At 41.0% G+C, this 17428-nt stretch overlaps 1 protein-coding gene across 1 annotated transcript; it reads right to left on the bottom strand.

The window, feature by feature from the left end:
• Positions 1-364: 364 nt before the first annotated feature.
• Positions 365-17341, bottom strand: C4BPB (complement component 4 binding protein beta). Its single transcript, XM_047076750.1, has 7 exons — positions 16858-17341; positions 10053-10229; positions 9359-9529; positions 7952-8128; positions 2719-2812; positions 1095-1221; positions 365-551 (listed from the first exon to the last, which is right to left on the bottom strand). The coding sequence occupies exons 2-7, from the start codon at positions 10108-10110 to the stop codon at positions 399-401; spliced, it is 780 nt and encodes a 259-aa protein (XP_046932706.1). The 5' UTR covers positions 10111-10229; positions 16858-17341; the 3' UTR covers positions 365-398.
• Between the last annotated feature and the right edge of the window lie 87 nt (positions 17342-17428).

The raw sequence follows: 17428 nt of genomic DNA, 5'->3' as shown, positions 1-17428 counted from the left end.
TTGTGCCTCACCATTTGTGTCTCATTAAACTATGAGGCATCCCCCTAGCTGGGATCTGAGCTTCCCATTCTCCTCACGGACAGAAAATTAAGTCCTTCACTCCCCATTGATGTGCTGCTAAATTCTGGTCTTAAACAGACAACCACCACGTAAGAGCAGCACACACACGCTCACACTTTCACATACTCTCTCTCTGCCTCTGTTTCTGTCTCTGTCTCTGTCTCTCTCTCTCTCTCTCTCTCTCTCTCACACACACACAAGGTGTTTTATGCAACTACAGTTGGTTACTATACAGTGAAGCTGTGTTTCAGTCTAATGAGAGAAAAATCTGAAACCGGTTTTAGAACCAAGAAGAAGGTTTATTCATAGGGTACTTTTCTATGACCCAGTCTGCTCAGCTATAATGTCAGGGCATCATTTTTTGGCTGCAGCTTGGCTTTCTGAATTTCCAGAAAATATTTTAGTTCCTCCATCGTTAAGGAATTTTCCTTGAGTCTTTTCATAAAGTTCTGCATGGCTTTGCAAAGGTCTTTCGTCTCCTGAAAGGCAAGCTGAAAAAGAAATTTTTTTTTTTTCAAGTAAGTTACAGCTTAAGAACTGAGATTCTCTGAAGCCATATACTCCGAAGCTAATGCATAGCGTTTAGGTCCCTGATCTGGGTATTCAACGTGATGAATCACTTAAATTTTTCTAGCTTATGTATACTTATTGTTATCCCAGTAATAAAAAAAAAAAGAGGGATCTATAAAAGGGATCTCAATGAAAATTGATCTGTTCAGGGTTTTTTAAAATCTAGAAGAATTTCAGAGACTTTTTACAGCAATACATACAAGTCTAAGACATGAGTATATAAAACTCGCTCTATAAAGTCCATGAGACAATAACTCTTACCAACATGTCCTCATGAGGTGTTTGTGATGATGGTGGTGAATGAGAACTTCTCATGTAAAAATACGAATTAATAGTTTATGATCCCTCTTCTACAATCGGGCCAAGGCCAACTCTTCAAAAACATCCCACAGTGAACAGATATTTACTGAGCATGTGCCAGGAGATACAACTGTGAACAAGACAGACAAAAGCCTACTACTTACAAGCACCCGCTCAAACTTAGTCTGTGGAATTGGTTTGGGGGCTTCTTGGATCAACTCACAGACTGGAAGTGCACTGCTCCACTCCCCATCAATGCACCGTTGGTCCCGCGTGCCCACCAAGTGGTACCTGAACAGACATTAGAATGGCAACAACACTTAACCTTTCCACCTCTGATCTGGGCTAAGGCAGCCAACTAAGGTTGGTTTTGTATAGTTGTTTTCCGCATTTCATATGGTGATAGGATCCACCTCCCTGAGCCTTAATGAATGCTTAAGTTATTTCAGTATTACAAAGCAGCCATCAACTATAGTCACTCTCCTTTTGGGGGTGAAGAGGACCCAAGTGATAATTCAATCTGTAAAACATGGACCAGTGAGATCTGAATACGTGTGTTCACACACAGTTGTTGGGTGGAGAGGGTGAGGGACGAAGTGCTTCATCATTCAATAACTTAAAAAAACATCTGCCATCTACTCTCTAAAAAGGAGTGGAAAGCTAGAGAAAATCCTCAAATAAATCTTAGGAAGGAGATACAGCTTTTAATCAGAAAAAAAAACATGCCCACTGGAAGTTTATAATGAGACTGAAATGCTAGTGAAGCAACACGACCCTGAGTTAAGAAGGTTGAAGCCAAGGAAAGAGTAGGTAATCTGTAAGCTAGAGGATGAGGTAGTCTAAATTAAGGTTAGAATTTAATTAGGATGTATTAAAGCTCTATAAATCATTCTCTTTCTTTTTCTTTTTTTTTTAAAAGGATATATATTTTTTAATTCAAAGAACTGCAAATAGGAAACCAGATTGGGGGGGGGGTGGCAAGCTGGGACAATAAATCATTCTCTTTCTTTACCTCCATGTGTTCTGTGTTTCTTTGAGTTTTTGTGCTGAGAGTCTTTAGAAAAAAACATACATTTTAAATATCTTCTCTTGTCTTTTTTTTTTTTTTATTTGAGACAGAGTGTGTGCACAAGTAGGGGAGGGGCCGAGAGAGGGGGCAAATGAGAATCCCAAGCAGGCTCCATGCTTAGCCCAGAGACCAACATGGGGCTCGAGGCCATGACCCTGGGATCATGACCTGAGCTGAAATCAAGCATCGGACTCTCAACCCACCGAGCCACCCAGATGCCCCTGTCTCAACTAAGAGAAAAAAAATGTAATACTTTAGGATAAATACACTAAATACTTTAGGATAAAGACATGAGTCTATCTTTTAGAGATTGGGGACATCTGGCAGTGGCCAAAGCAGCTCTCGTCAGAATGAGCTCAGACTCCTGAAGCAGTAGGCAGTCAGGGCACGAGGTGACACAGGCTGGGTCACTCCCCACAACAAAGCTACCAGTCAATGGGCAAGATCTCACTTTGTGGGTTTTTTTTTAATAATTTTTTTAAATTTTTATTTACTTATTTTGAGGGGGGGTGAGAGAGAGAAAGAGAGAGAGAGAGAGAACGTGTGCAAGCAGGGGAGGGGAAGAAAGAGAGGGAGAGAGAGACTCAGAGTACAGGGTCTGCCCTGGGGCTCAACCTCACAAACTGTGAGATCATGACCTGAGCTGAAATCGGATGCTTCACTGACTGAGCCACCCAGGCGCCCCACGATCTCACATTTGAAAGGCTGCATACACTTACCTGTCTTCACAGTAATAAGTAATGGTCGAACCTAAGTTGAAATCTCTTCCCTCAAAATAGCCATGAGCCGGATTCCCAGGAGGGCCACAGTCTCCTGAGAAACAGGAGAACAGGAACGACGGTCATGAGTTACGCTCAGTTAACAGCACCCCCTAAGTTTAGCTGTCTATGCGGGATCTTAGAGCACCTTCTCCATTCACTTCCTTCTGGTCAGAATCATGTTTATCCTGGGAGAGACTGCTTTCTCCTGCTCATCCGCTGAGTGATTAGGAATGGGGGAGTGCTTTCTGATTGGCATGAGTTTTGAGGAAAGGAAGTTTAAATTGTAGAGATCGTCAGGGTACAAGAAAAGAAAAATTAAACCAGAGGTAGAGGTGGGAGTAGCAACTCCCTAAGAGAGGAGATAAATGGTGGGCGTTCAAATGGAGGCTGACGTTCTCTGTGGGACAGAAGTGTGCAACACGAGAGCTTCAGAAACGCAGGATACAACTGGAAGGAAAGATGAGTCTATAAAATTGTGGAAAGAGAGTTGGACAAAGTACGAGATGTTGTGAATTTTGGGTTCTGCCTCTTCCACAACCCATGATTTTATCCTTCTCGGTTTCCCTCCTAACCTATGAGATGAGCAGGTTAAACAGAATTATTTCTTAAGTCCCTTTGAGCTCTGAGATTATATACATCTAAACATGATGATCAAGGTTAAAGGGTGAATGAAGAATAATTACATAGGTATATATTTATGGAAACATAAATGCCTTCAAACCAAATAGTTGAGTAAAAACAGCAAAGCATAAAAGAGTATGTGTTAGTACAGTACATAGTATGTGATACTATGTATTATAATAATACATACAAATGGAAATGTAATTATAATAATAGCATAAAATGCTATTTTTGTAAAATACACTCATGCATCAACATATATGAACAGAAAAAAAGCCTGAAAATTATATATCAAAGTACTCTGTTACTTCTGGGTAGTAGGTTTGTAGGTAATTAAATGTTTTATTTTCTGTATTTTTTTACACCACAGATGTTTTCTTTGAGACGTTAATAAATAATTTTTAGAAGATCAAAAACTGAGTTCAAAAGCTGTATAGAGGAAAGGAAAAAGGATTTCCATGAGTTGATTAAGGAACCCCAGTACAGACAGGGCTCTCCTGGTAACTTTTAAGAGTACAGTTTTCAACTGAAAGAGATAATATGGATCTTGGGCCTAAGCAGAAAAGAATCTGCTTTACTCGGGGACCTAAGGAGCTTTCTTTAGAATTGGGCAATGAACTAACACAAAAAGACAGAGATCCTGCATTTCAGAGCTAGAATGGGAAGTACTGAATTAAAAGAGAAAAGAAATAAATTCTTTAAACCTGTGTCAGGCTAATAATAATGATGTTATATGCTTGTAATTTAACTGCCTACAGTATATATGTATGTTTCAAGTAACCCCTAACTCCTTGAAAGAGGCTACATATAGTTTGTGATTTTAAACTGCTTATTGGGGCACCTGAGTGGCTCAGTCGGTTGAGCATCTCTTGATTTCAGCCCCGGTCATAATCCCAGGGTCATGGGATCGAGCCCTGCATCAGTCTCTGTGCTGAGCATGGAGCCTTCTTAGGATTCTCTTTCTCTCTCCCTCTGCCCCTCTCCTCCACTCACGCTCTCTCTCTTTCTCTATAATAAAATAATTTAAAAAATTAAAAATAACAAAAAGCTGCCTATTATTTTAATAGCTACTGCCAAAATATATCTACAGAATGATATCTCTTTTCCTCACTGACATCAGTGACTAGCCCCTCATATCATGAACGATGTTAGGTGAAATCATTTTTTTTTTATTTGCTAATTTGATCAGTAAAACATGTGTATCTAATTTTACTATTCATTTCTGTAATTATTAGTTATATTCATTATCTTTCCATAAATTTGAGGAATATAAATGCTGTTTGGGGGGTAATCTTGGAATTGTCTAGCCTCAAAATTTGCCATAAACATAGGGGAAGGGAAGCAAAAATGAGATAAAAACATGAGAGAGACAAACCATGAGATTCTTAAATACAGAGAACAAACTGAGGGTTGCTGGAGGGATGTTAGGTAGAGGGATGGGTAAATGGGTGATGAGCATTAAGGAGGGCACTTGTTGGTGTGAGCAATGGGTGTTAAATGTAAGTGATGAATTACTAAATTGTATTCCTGAAATCATTATTACACTATGTGTTAACTAACTTGGATTTAAATTAAAAAAAAAAAATAGGGGCGCCTGGGTGGCTCAGTCAGTTAAGCGTCTGACTTCGGCTCAGGTCACGATCTCACGGTTCGTGAGTTTGAGCCCCGCATCGGGCTCCGTGCTGACAGCTCAGAGCCTGGAGCCTGCTTCGGATTCTGTGTCTCCCTCTCTCTCTGCCTCTCCCCAGTTCATGCTCTGTCTCTCTCTGTCTCAAAAATAAATAAAAACATTTAAAAAAAATAAAATTAAATTAAATTAAAATAATAAAAATAAATAAAAAATGGGCCCCAAACCTTAACAGACACCTCATCAAAGAACATATACACATGGAAAATCCGCATATGACAAGATGCTTGACATCATTTGTCATCCGGAAATGCAAATTGAAACAAGGAGATACCATTATACAACCATTAGAGTGGCCAGTCTGGAACACTGACAACACCAAATGCTGACAAGGTTGTGGAGCCACAAGGCCTCTCCTACGTTGCTGGTGGGAATGCAAAATGATACAGCCACTTTGCAAGACAGTTTGATGGTTTCTTAGAAAAAAACTAAATCTACTCTTCCCATAACAGCCAACAATCGCCCTCTTCGGTATTTATCCAAAGGAGTTGAAAACTTACATCCACGCAAAAACCTGCACCCGATATCTATAGCAGCTTTCCTCATAAACGTCAAAACTTGGAAGCAAGCAAGATGTCCTTCAGGAGGTGACCGGATCGATAAACTTATGGTACATCTGGAAACGGGATATTATTCAACGATAACAGAGAATTAGCTGTCAAGCTATGAAAAGACATGGAGGAACCTTAAATGTATATTTCTAGGTAGAAAAAAAGGCAGTCTGAAGAGGCTACATACTATATGATTCCAAATATATGACATTCTGAAGAAGGAAAAACTATGGAAACAATAAAAAGATCAATGGCTGAGATGGGCGGGGGAAGTAGAGAGACCAATAAATAGAGCACAGAGGATTTTTAGAGCAGTGAAAAGACTCTGTATGATGTTATAATGATAGATATACATCATTACACACATGTCCGAACCCACTGAATGTAAAACACCAAGAGTGAATCCTTAGGTAACTATGGATTTGGGGGGGAATATGATGTATTAACATTGGTTCATCCTTGGTAACAAAAAAAAAAAAAAATAGTACTAATCTGGTGAATGATGTTGACAGTGTAGGAGGCTGTGCATATGCAGGGATAGGGAGTGTATGGGAAATCTCTATACCTTCCCCTCGGTTTTATTATGAATCTAAAACTGCTCTAAAAAACTAAGTCTGAAAAAAATTAAGTCTTTAAATAAATAAATCTGTAGTGTTAGACATGTACCCTCCCAAAGGAGATTTCAAACTCAATTTTTTGTTTTATACCTTTAAATTTGAAACTCTTGGGGCGCCTGGGTGGCTCAGTCGGTTAAGCGGCCGACTTCGGCTCAGGTCGTGATCTCGCGGTCCGTGAGTTCGAGCCCCGCGTCGGGCTCTGTGCTGACAGCTCAGAGCCTGGAGCCTGTTTCAGATTCTGTGTCTCCCTCTCTCTGACCCTCCCCCGTTCATGCTGTGTCTCTCTCTGTCTCACAAATAAGTAAACGTTAAAAAAAAAAAGAAAAAAAAAAAGAAACTCTGGGTAGAATTCCATTGCAATACCAGTCTGTCCATGCAGGACCGCGGTATATCTTTTATTTAAGTCTTATTCCATGTCCTTCGGTAAATTTTCATATAGGTCTCATGAATGGAATTATTTTTACATTTCAATAGTCACATCATAATGATTAGAAAGTAATACTATTGATTTTTCAATATTTATTTTGTGTCCAAGAATGAAGTTTTTTAGTAGAATTTCTTGGATCTTTTAAGTATGTTTTACAAATAAGTATATCCTGTGACTTACCAATCATTCTAGGAATCTATCCTACAGAAATAATAGCATAGACATAAAGATATATGTATATGTATACATACATAACATTCGTTTCAGCATTGTTTGTAATAGCAAAAATACAGAAATAGAACAAACGTTCATCAATACTAGAGATATGGAATAACTGATGGTGTATCCACATTATTTTTTAAAAGCAGGAGATAGAAAAAACAAATAAATAAAAGCAGGAGATACAGCCACATATACTGATCGAAAAAGATTCCCATGTATAATGTTACATAAAAAAAAGATTTAAACAATACATAGCACAAAGTCCCATTTTTGTAAGTGTATATGTGTGTAGATATGTGTGTGTGCATTTGTTTATTTTAAATGTCTGCATAAACATAGGAAAAGACATGAAGCAAACACATTCCTACTAATTTCCTCTGAGAAGTGTGAATTACCATGCTAGAAGGAGGTACTTCTAATATACGTTAGGAGGAGGTACTTTTTTTTTTATTTTTTATTTTTTTGAGAGACAGAGACAGTGTGTGAGCAGGGGGAGTGGCAGAGAGAGAGGGAGACCCCGAGTCCAAAGCAGGCTCCAGGCTCTGAGCTGTCAGCACAGAGCCCAAAGCGGGGCTCAAACTCACGAACTGCGAGATCAACACCTGAGCCAAAGTCAGACACTTAACCCACTAAGCCACCCAGGCACCCCTCAACTCTTATTTTATATAATTTTGCAATGGATGAGATGTGGTCCTCTTCCCCTGTTTTCATGTATTTTTCAAATAAGAACTGTAAGGCGTTATCATGAAACAAACAAACGAACAAAAAAGTCAGATGCCCCAAACTATCCTGTGTTGGACTTAGTAGGAAAGGAATCCTACTTGAGAGGGGAAATAAAGTGTTCATTGTTTGGATGCTATTTGTTTCACTGGAATGTATCATTTGAGGTGAGTTTTGGCTCTGTGAGCTCCATTTGTTTTCTGGCTTCTTCCGAGATCCCAGACCCTTCCCAGATACAAAAAAAAAAAAAAAAAAGAGGAAAACATCATTGCAGGGATGTGACAAATGCCTAGGGTGTCCCTCTGGTCAGTGTCTTTGGGTTGGTGCTTGTTTCTCTGACACTTACTGCTTTTGCAGATGGGTAAGGGAGGCATCCAGGTGTGGTCGTTCATGCACTGACTCCAGTTGCTGCCCTGGAGGATATAATTCTCATTGCACTTAAAAGTGACTTTGTCATTCACATTCACAGGACCTGAGAAACTGGGTTCGCCATTCACCAGCACAGGGTCAGGACAGTGGCCCACTGAAGAAGAAAACAGGAAGTGATCGGAAAGAGCAGGAGAAAGTCCACCACTGCGGAGGCTAGACCTCCTCAGACTTCAATGAGAGAATAGAAATCAGAACTAAAACTGTACTTTGTAACAGGGACTCCTACATGGGACCAAATCGTATCAGTGCAGGACGCGAAGGGACTAGGTTGGCCTAAGTGTGGTAGGAAAGGTCTTGGTCATGCACAAGAGTGACAGTTGGCACTTGAACTTACGAAAAGTAACTAAGCACATAACTGGAAATGATCAATGGCATGTTCATCATCCTGGTAAGCTTTGCTGAAAATACTTCACCCTATGCTGGAGGCAAGTTTTTCCCTCCCTTTCCTCCATGAATAGACACATCACTCATCAGTTTGTACTTTTTGTTTCATTTTGCTTCCCCCCCCACCCCCCCACCCCCCCCCACCCCCCCCACCCCCCCCCACCCCCCCCACCCCCCCCACCCCCACCCCACCCCTCCACCCCCACCCCCCGTGAAAAACAGGAGAGAAGATGAACTTGCTGGTATAAATACAGGATAAACATTTGGTGTGCTTTAGGTATCAAGGAGAACAAAGCCAACTATTCCTAAAAATACTAATAATAACGAGGATATTGACCAGTTATTCTCTGTCTCTACAGACACCACAAGTGAGTTTTGTGAATTTGAGCAAATCACTTGGATCTCAGTTCTCAAAAGTCATATGATGGATGAAATAAAATGTGACATATTTACTTCAAAATAATAACCATGCAAAACAGAATCATTGAGAAAAAAGATTAGTTACATGTTGACAATTGTTGAAGCTCAGTGATGAGTGCATATGACCTGATTTTGCTCTTTTCTCTTTTGTATATATTTACAATTTTTATGTTATAGAAATTCTATAAATAGATTTCTATAACATAAAAATTTTAAAGGAGTATGATATTAAATTAGACCCCCCCCCCCAAAGGCAGTTTTAATATATGGTAGAAATTCTTCCCTCCCTGCAGGGGTGATTGAGTCTATTAATTCTATTAATCAACTAATTAAATCAACACTGAGCAAGAGCTGACCATGTACCTTGTAAGAGAAGTTCCACCCTGGGGTGCTTTAAAAATTAATTCCCAGAATTTGAGAATTTTCGTTTTACAAAGTTTTAACGGGGCCTGCGGGAGGTAGGATGTGTAAGAGCGGAGTGAGATGACAAGATACACAAAGAAACAAAATTTCAACTCACATTGGCATGTGGGAGTGGGATTATTCCACTCCCCAGAGGCATTGCAAATAAAGGTTTTCTCTCCTACCAGGTGGTAGCCCTTGATACAAAAGTAAGTCCCCAGAATTTGTCCTTCGACCTTCTTTGCAACAAATATGCTATATCCCACTGGGGGGAGTTCTGGACAGTTCTCTGTTGGAAGGAAAAAGAAAACAGATTCACTTGGCATTATCACGTGCTGTGACGAGGCCCCGTTAGACAGCCATCCGAGTGTCCTTTTCCTGGATTATTGATTCTCCTTCCTTGTACAATTCCATGTCCATGTATATCCCCATCGCCCCCCTTCCCAAGAATTCCCAAAGTTTTGTTTTCAAAAGGATAACGGGCATTACATTCAATTCAACCATGAACATACAATTCCCTTTCCAAATAGCATTTCTGGAGTTTATAACAGACAAGACCTCTCAAGATTTTGAAATTGGTGCTTTTTGGTACCAAATTGGTACAGTTAACCACCCACTTCATAGAGCAGAATTATCATTAAATATTTACTAAGCCCCTACTGAGTACAGGGCATTAGGCCAAGTCATTTGACATTTTTCAATAAAGGAAATACATTTCATTGACTTAAATTTCATTAAAACCATAGACAGCATGCTTCGTACCCCGCAGGCTGATATCAAGTACCCTAGAAACTAATCTTAAGCATACGCACCGTATGAGGCAGAAATCGGCCACACAACCACAAGATAGCACACAACCCGCAAAAACATCTTGCGATCAGTTGCTTGACCCAGGCTGGAATTAACCCAACACAGACAACACGTGGTTTGGATCAAAGTAGGAGATACCAACCACCTCCCTCCTGGAGATGTTGTATTGATTTCTCTTCCTAGGAAGAATGAAAAAAAAAATTCTACCAAAGGAAATAAGAACAGCTGTGAGGAAGTTAGTACAGGGAGCGATTTTGCAAAAACACAAAGGGGCAGCTGATGAGCCGCCCGTTTTAAAATTCAGTTTTAGAAACTGCCTGGTTGTGTCATGCAAACCCAGTTGACCAGGCCCTTTGAACTGCAGACGGGCCAGATGGTGTTACCCTGACTCTCCGTTCTGTCAATATTTGCTCGTGTTTACCATCCAGCTTCTGTGACTCTCTCCAGCGTTGCGGGCGGGGGTGGGGGGGGACCAATCTCTGGTGCTTTGCCAAGTGAGACCCAACCCTGAGTGCCACCTCTCTCAAATACCAGGTGCCCCAACAGCACCGAAGGCTGAAGACGAGAAAGCTCAAGGAGTGAAACTAACCTTACCTTCCTCTGACCTTCCGGATCTATGGCTCCCAGCAAGGAGCTGATCCCAGTTACTTCCAAACCTGAGAAAAACTCTAGTCCTGCGGGGACGCTTCGTCCTCATTTGCCAGGCCTGTGCCAGGGTTTCCATCCTGTGGGTCTTTGGGAGGCAGGATTTAGCCTGAGTCCAGAGTCAACCAAATGATTTTCCAAGGGAAATAAGGGAAAAGCTTTGGTCTCGGGAATTAAAACACGTAGAATTGCTTTTGGGCTCTCCTACCTTTTATTCATTTATTCATACATTCATTCGTATTTATTTAATTATAGCAATTAGCTGGTTGTCCATGCTCCAATGATAAAATTGGGGGTAAAATTCCTCCAAATGTTTAGGTTTTAATGAAATAATATAAAGCATCATAATAAATATAAGGCATAAGGACACAGTAACGTCTTTTTGGGGGGTTTTGGGGGGATGTTTTTTATTTATTTTTAGAGAGAGCGTGAGAGTAGGAGGGCCAGAGAGAGAGGGAGAGAGAATCCCAAGCAGGCTCTGTGCTCTCAGCACAGAGCCTGATGTGGGGCTTGATCCCACCAACTATGAGATCAGGACCCGAGACAAAATCAAGAGTTGGACGCTTAACCCACTGAGCCACCCAGGGGCCCCTGGACAGAGTAAGGTCATAAATGTTCTTCTCTTCTCCATCCGTTATCATTACTTTATGATGATTTGTTCATGTGTTCTCCCACACGAGACTGTTAACAACTCTAGGACAAAGATTGTGCCTAGTGTATTTCTATGTCCTTTCTTGGCACTCCATAATGCAAAGCAGAATTGTCTGCTAAGTAAATCTGAGCAATGCAGTACAAATAAAAAGAACATAGTCATACAGAAACTGTACCACAGCCCCTCAAATCCATACTGATAATGTATCATTTACTGTATGTTACCTTTATGATTTCTCCATATCTTATTTTCACTCAAATAATATGTGAATTCCTATAGGGCAAGTATTCTGTATTTTTTGTCTTTTTTTTTAATTTTTTTTTTTACGTTTATTTATTTTTGAGACAGAGAGAGACAGAGCATGAACGGGGGAGGGGCAGAGAGAGAGACACAACACAGAATCGGAAGCAGGCTCCAGGCTCTGAGCCATCAGCCCAGAGCCCGACGCGGGGCTCGAACCCATGGACCGCGAGATCGTGACCTGAGCTGAAGCCGGCCGCTTAACCGACTGAGCCACCCAGGCGCCCCAAAAAAGTGAAGTATAATTCTTGAAAGAGTAAATAACATGATATTCATATTTTTTTATTTTATTTATTATTTTTTTTTAATTTTTTTTTCAACGTTTATTTATTTTTGGGACAGAGAGAGACAGAGCATGAACGGGGGAGGGGCAGAGAGAGAGGGAGACACAGAATCAGAAACAGGCTCCAGGCTCTGAGCCATCAGCCCAGAGCCCGACGCGGGGCTCGAACTCACGGACTGCGAGATCGTGACCTGGCTGAAGTCGGACGCTTAACCGACTGCGCCACCCAGGCGCCCCAACATGATATTCATATTAAGTATAACATGAGTATGTGTCAAACATTTTGCTCATGAATTAATGAGAGAACCATTAAGAGGCTACAGCTAATTCAAAGAAGAATTTGAGGAACAGAGATTTATGTGTTCAGTCAAAGGCCTTCTGAAGTGACTCTTCTAATCGATGTAAAACTGACTAATATCATACATGGCAACACCCTGTAATATTTGGAATCAGCTTTTCTAACTCCCGGAAATTAATTGAATCTCTCTCTTCTGGACAAAATTCATTTGCTTTGTTATCAGGAATCGTTTGCATTGTTTTCAGAAAAAGAATCATTTGCATTCCAAATTAACCTCTAGTCTTATAGAGATGTAAAAAAGAATGATTGACAATCAAAATTCCGCACTCCTGTGAAATTGATAATCCCTGAGAGGGTCTACAAAACAATATTCAGTAACCTACTGAAAAATTTCTCCAGTGATTTTTTGTCTCTTTTGTTAAGCTTTGAGTAATTTTTCTTAACACACTACATATTCTACTTCTTGAGGAATACAAGTTCCCCAGTACCTACTGTATATATTGTTTGTACAATAAATGATTTTTAAAAAACAGAAAATTGGGGCACCTGGGTGGCTCAGTCAGTTAAGCGTCTGACTTTGGCTCAGGTCATGATCTCACAGTCCGTGGGTTCGAGCCCCACGTCGGGCTCTGTGCTGACAGCTCAGAGCCTGGAGCCTGTTTCGGATTCTGTGTCTCCCTCTCTTTCTGCCCCTCCCCTGTTCATGCTCTGTCTCTGTCTCAAAAATAAACATTAAAAAAAATTAAAAAAAAAACAAAATTTTGTTTCCTCCTAAAATTAGGAATTTGTTTATTCCTAAATGAGAAATTCCTAAATACCTAAGAAAATAGAGCATTATTACAGGAAATAATTGCAAGTAATTCTTCATCTCAATGGTTTATTTCAGATGCATATTAGGGCTTCAGAAAGGCACTATATTATTTAGAATATTGTTTTACTAATATTTCTCTATGCAATGTAAAAATATTTACACTAAGTGAGATATATAGAGATTACAAACAACCTCACAAAGTTTAGGTCCAATTTTCCTGTCAAATAAATTAGAAGAGAACTTTGTTTTCAAAGCTTTTGAATTTTAGGATTACATATAAGGGAATACAGGACTGCATGTTTTATTATGAGCATCTGAGCTTAGAAAAATTAATGAGAATCCAGAAACCCTTCTAGACCTTTGGATGTTAAGGACAGTTTGATCGAATCCAGATTGTTTTCTGGAGAACGGGGCTAACAGGTCAAGTGCAGAAGTTGTACTGACTGGCTAGCTTGCTCCACAAAGGAATGGGCTGACAGTGATTAGTAGAAGACATAAGGAGGTGAGCGGGGATGTCAGCCAGGGAGTCGTGGGAAGTTAAACTGTTGTGTGCGCGTAAGGTTTCAAGAAAATTGGGAAACGACATTTCGAGAAGTTCTCTGGTATGTCATGAGTGGATTCCCTTTGGTCTTTGTCATGATAATTCAGAAAAGATTTAAAATGCTTCTCCACCTTTTTTTTTTTTTTTAAATATATATCAAGTTGATGTCTCTTGAATATCTCGCCAAGAAAAACCTGGGCCAGAGAAGTAACCTTTACGCAGAGTACGTGAGAATAAAACGAATATAAATTTCTTTAAAGGTCTAATTGTTCATGAAACATTGTAGAGTAAGCATTGGCGGGAAGTTAAATGAGAGACTTCGTGTGGCCTCTGTGCTCCTTCCTGTTGGTGACCGTGTAGGCAGGATTCCGGTAGCTCCCCAATAGCTATGTGGTACTGTTGGGGTAGAATCATTTTGAGGATAATATGTTAACTTCACAGAAGGACAGAGGGGCAGAAAGTCCTGGATGACTGGGGAAGCTCCATTCCAGTCCTAGACTGTTTCTTATCTCCACACCCCTTCTCTCCACACTTCATTGTAGATGGAGTAACCTTCTGTCACAGGTAAGGTGCTATTCTCTGGGGTTTGCTGGCACCTTCTAATCTGAAACACTGACGAATCCAAGAAAATAAGGGTCTACCAGTGTTTGAGTAAAATGACCCAGGAATTTAAATTCAGAGAAGAATGTTTAATAGACCTTATTAGGGGCGACGGGGTGGCTTCGTCGGTTAAGCGACCGAGTTCGGCTCAGGTCATGATCTCGCGGTTCCTGAGTTCAAACCCCGCGTCGGGCTCTGTGCTGATGGCTCAGAGCCTGGAGCCTGCTTCGGAGTCTGTGTCTCCCTCCCCAACTCATGCTCTGTCTCTGTCTCTCTCTCAAAAATAAATAAACACTGGGGCGCCTGGGTGGCGCAGTCGGTTAAGCGTCCGACTTCAGCCAGGTCACGATCTCGCGGTCCGTGAGTTCGAGCCCCGCGTCAGGCTCTGGGCTGATGGCTCGGAGCCTGGAGCCTGTTTCCGATTCTGTGTCTCCCTCTCTCTCTGCCCCTCCCCCGTTCATGCTCTGTCTCTCTCTGTCCCAAAAATAAATAAAAAACGTTGAAAAAAAATTAAAAAAAAAATAAACATTAAAATTAAAAAAAAAAAAAATAGACCTTACTAAGTTACACCCAGAGACTGTTTCCCTTTCCAGCTATAAATTCTAAAAAGGCAATGGACAAAAGAGGAGAGAACCTGGCAAATGAAAACTGAATGTAAACAAGAACGTAAGAGGTTCACTAATGAAGAAAATGCAAATGGATGAAGAAGCTGTTGTTCTCTGCAGGCTGTGTGGTTGAAGGCACTACATGCTTTGAGGCGAGGCTCTATGAGATCTGCAACACTGCTTCCCAAGGGTTCCTGTGCTTGTGAAATTATTTAATTGCAAGGAGAAACTGGTCTCTTGAAGGTGACCTAGTTGTCGCGGGCAAGGTGCCGCATAATACCAACAGGGTAGGTAGGTGCCCTTGGGAACGGGAACGGAGCTCTGGAGTTGCCCTGCCTGTGGTGATGAGCAGTGGGGCATCGGCTTCACGGAAACAAAAGGAGACAGACTATGCACCTTGAGGTTAAGAAAAAGAAAACATCACACACCCGGGGGAGGCTTAGTGAAACTATGTTGTTAGAATACAAATTCCTAAATATTCTACAATGTCTGGTTTAAAAATCTAAGTGTTTCAGAATCCCATATATTCTTCTCCTCTGCTTAAAAAAGTTAATATCAAACAGATGTCTCCTGATTTTTTTTTCTTAATGTCAAAGAAAAGAAAGGGAAATGGGTTGTGTCATTATCATCTGGCTTCTGCTTTGCTGCCCTGAGGTCAAGACCTCCCCTAAACTATCTGTGAAACGTACATGCATCTACCTTTTGGGGGTGGGGGTCAGGGGGCCCTTAGCTTTCGTCAAATTCTCTAATGAGTTCAAGACCATGAAAGTGGGTTTGTGGCAGGATTCTCGCACCGAGAGTCGTGGCACTGAGGGTTTTCTTTCCAGGAAGCCATTTTATTTGTGCCGGCACTGCTCACTTGGGTTCCTATTGGAACTGAGCCCCGAATGCCACGTGGCATAGTTTTTAATATACTTTTTACTTTTTTGTCTCCCATATATGGTAACACACAAACATGTAGTCTGAGGGGTGCCTGGGTGGCTTGGTCGGTTAAGCGTCCGACTTCGGCTCAGGTCGTGATCTCGCGGTCCGTGAGTTCGAGCCCCGTGTCGGGCTCTGTGCTGACAGCTCAGAGCCTGGAGCCTGTTTCCGATTCTGTGTCTCCCTCTCTCTCTGCCCCTCCCCTGTTCACGCTCTCTCTCTGTCTCAAAAATAAACGTTAAAAAAAAATTTTTTTTTAAAAACATGTAGTCTGATTAAGTGGTCTCCTATCACGAGGTCCGGAGGGATGTTGTCACATACATGTGTAACCAGGTTGCCTTGAGGTTTTGGGGTTTTTTTTCTTTCCTTAGGGAAGGGACCCTACCACGGGTTGGATGGTGCAGAATACTTCGAGACAATAAAGCATGGTGACGATGGCTGTTGCTGGACTGACACAGGAAGTGCCGGTGGGGTCGTCACCAACCTGGGCAAGCTAGTGAGCCTGAAGGCTGATCTCACAGTGAGTCCCCAGTGAAGATCCAGGAGAGGTTAAAGATCTGATATAATAATTAAGGCTACAGAAATCAGACAAATAATGACCATCACCCAACACCGGGGCACTGTCTGCGGAGTCATTTTTTAATACTGGTATCTTTATTAAAGTTTCTAGCTGCATTAAAAAAATAGTCTGGGGGTGCTTGGGTGGCTCAGTCGGTTAAGCGGCCGACTTCAGCTGAGGTCATGATCTCATGTCTCCTGGGGTTCAAGCCCTGCATCGGGCTCTGTGCTGACAGCTCAGAGCCTAGAGCCTGCTTTGGATTCTGTGTCTCTCTCTGCCCCTCCCCCACTTGCACTCTGTCTCTCCCTCTCAAAAATAAATAAACATTAAAAAAATTAAAAAAAAAAAAGTTTGTTATAGGGGCACCTGGGTGGCTCAGTTAGTTAAGCATCTGACTTCGGTTCAGGTCACGATCTCATGGTTTGCGGGTTCGAGCCCCACATCAGATCCTCTGTCCCCCTTTCTCTCTGTCCCTCCCCCCGCTCATGCTCACTCTCTCTCAAAAATAAACATTAAAAAAAGTTTTTAATAATAAAAAATAAAAATAGTATATGTCTGTTGGTCCCTCATTGTTATATATCATACCATTTACCTTGTTCTGAGGTGTGGGCTTTGACAAAAACTCCATCAGTGTTGAGGTAAGTCACTTAGTGTGTTCATTCACCTACTTGTGAAATAGGGAAAATGATTGCAGACATGCTTAGCCTTCTACAGATGATGGCTGGACCGCTGAATAGGATAACCCCCGCAAGAGTGCCTGGAGACCGTTCCAAGAAAAGGGGACAAGGACTTGGTTTTACTCACTGCATGGCAACCAATAGGTGATCATTAAATATTCTTTAAATAAGTTAAAAAAGCTGCAGAATGTCGATAATACCTGGCAATAATGATCCCCCTGATATCATTTTAAAATGGCTAATGTAACTTGATAAAAGCAGGAGTCACCAGTCAAAACACCAGTTGGAAATATATATATATATATAGTCCAGTAATTTGAGAACCTTCTTAAAGAAGCTAGTTGCAAAAACATTTTGCACATTACCAACATTTTGTGTTATGTATATAATGTACCAAATGTTATCCTATTTTGTGTGTGATGTCCAAATTAATTATATCTTTAAATTAAAAATAACTTTTATTATGTTTCTTATCACAAAGCAATG

Source organism: Lynx rufus, unplaced genomic scaffold, assembly GCF_022079265.1.
Source record: "Lynx rufus isolate CCGP_SWC_20201006 ecotype Redwood Valley unplaced genomic scaffold, mLynRuf1.p SCAF_15, whole genome shotgun sequence".
NCBI classification, from domain to species: domain Eukaryota; kingdom Metazoa; phylum Chordata; class Mammalia; order Carnivora; family Felidae; genus Lynx; species Lynx rufus.
The sequence above is the reverse complement of the archived record's forward strand: the minus strand, read 5'-3'. Positions and strand labels throughout refer to the sequence as shown.

Bases quoted from the DNA above. Each gene is read 5' to 3' on its own strand.
- C4BPB (XM_047076750.1), bottom strand. From the start codon at position 10,110: ATGTTTTTGCGGGTTGTGTGCTATCTTGTGGTTGTGTGGCCGATTTCT. The intron at 1,222-2,718 runs GTAAGTGTATGC...ATGTCTGTTCAG, and splicing joins ACTTATTACTGTGAAGACAG to GTACCACTTGGTGGGCACGC. The intron at 552-1,094 runs GTAAGTAGTAGG...TTTCTTTTTCAG, and splicing joins CTAAGTTTGAGCGGGTGCTT to CTTGCCTTTCAGGAGACGAA.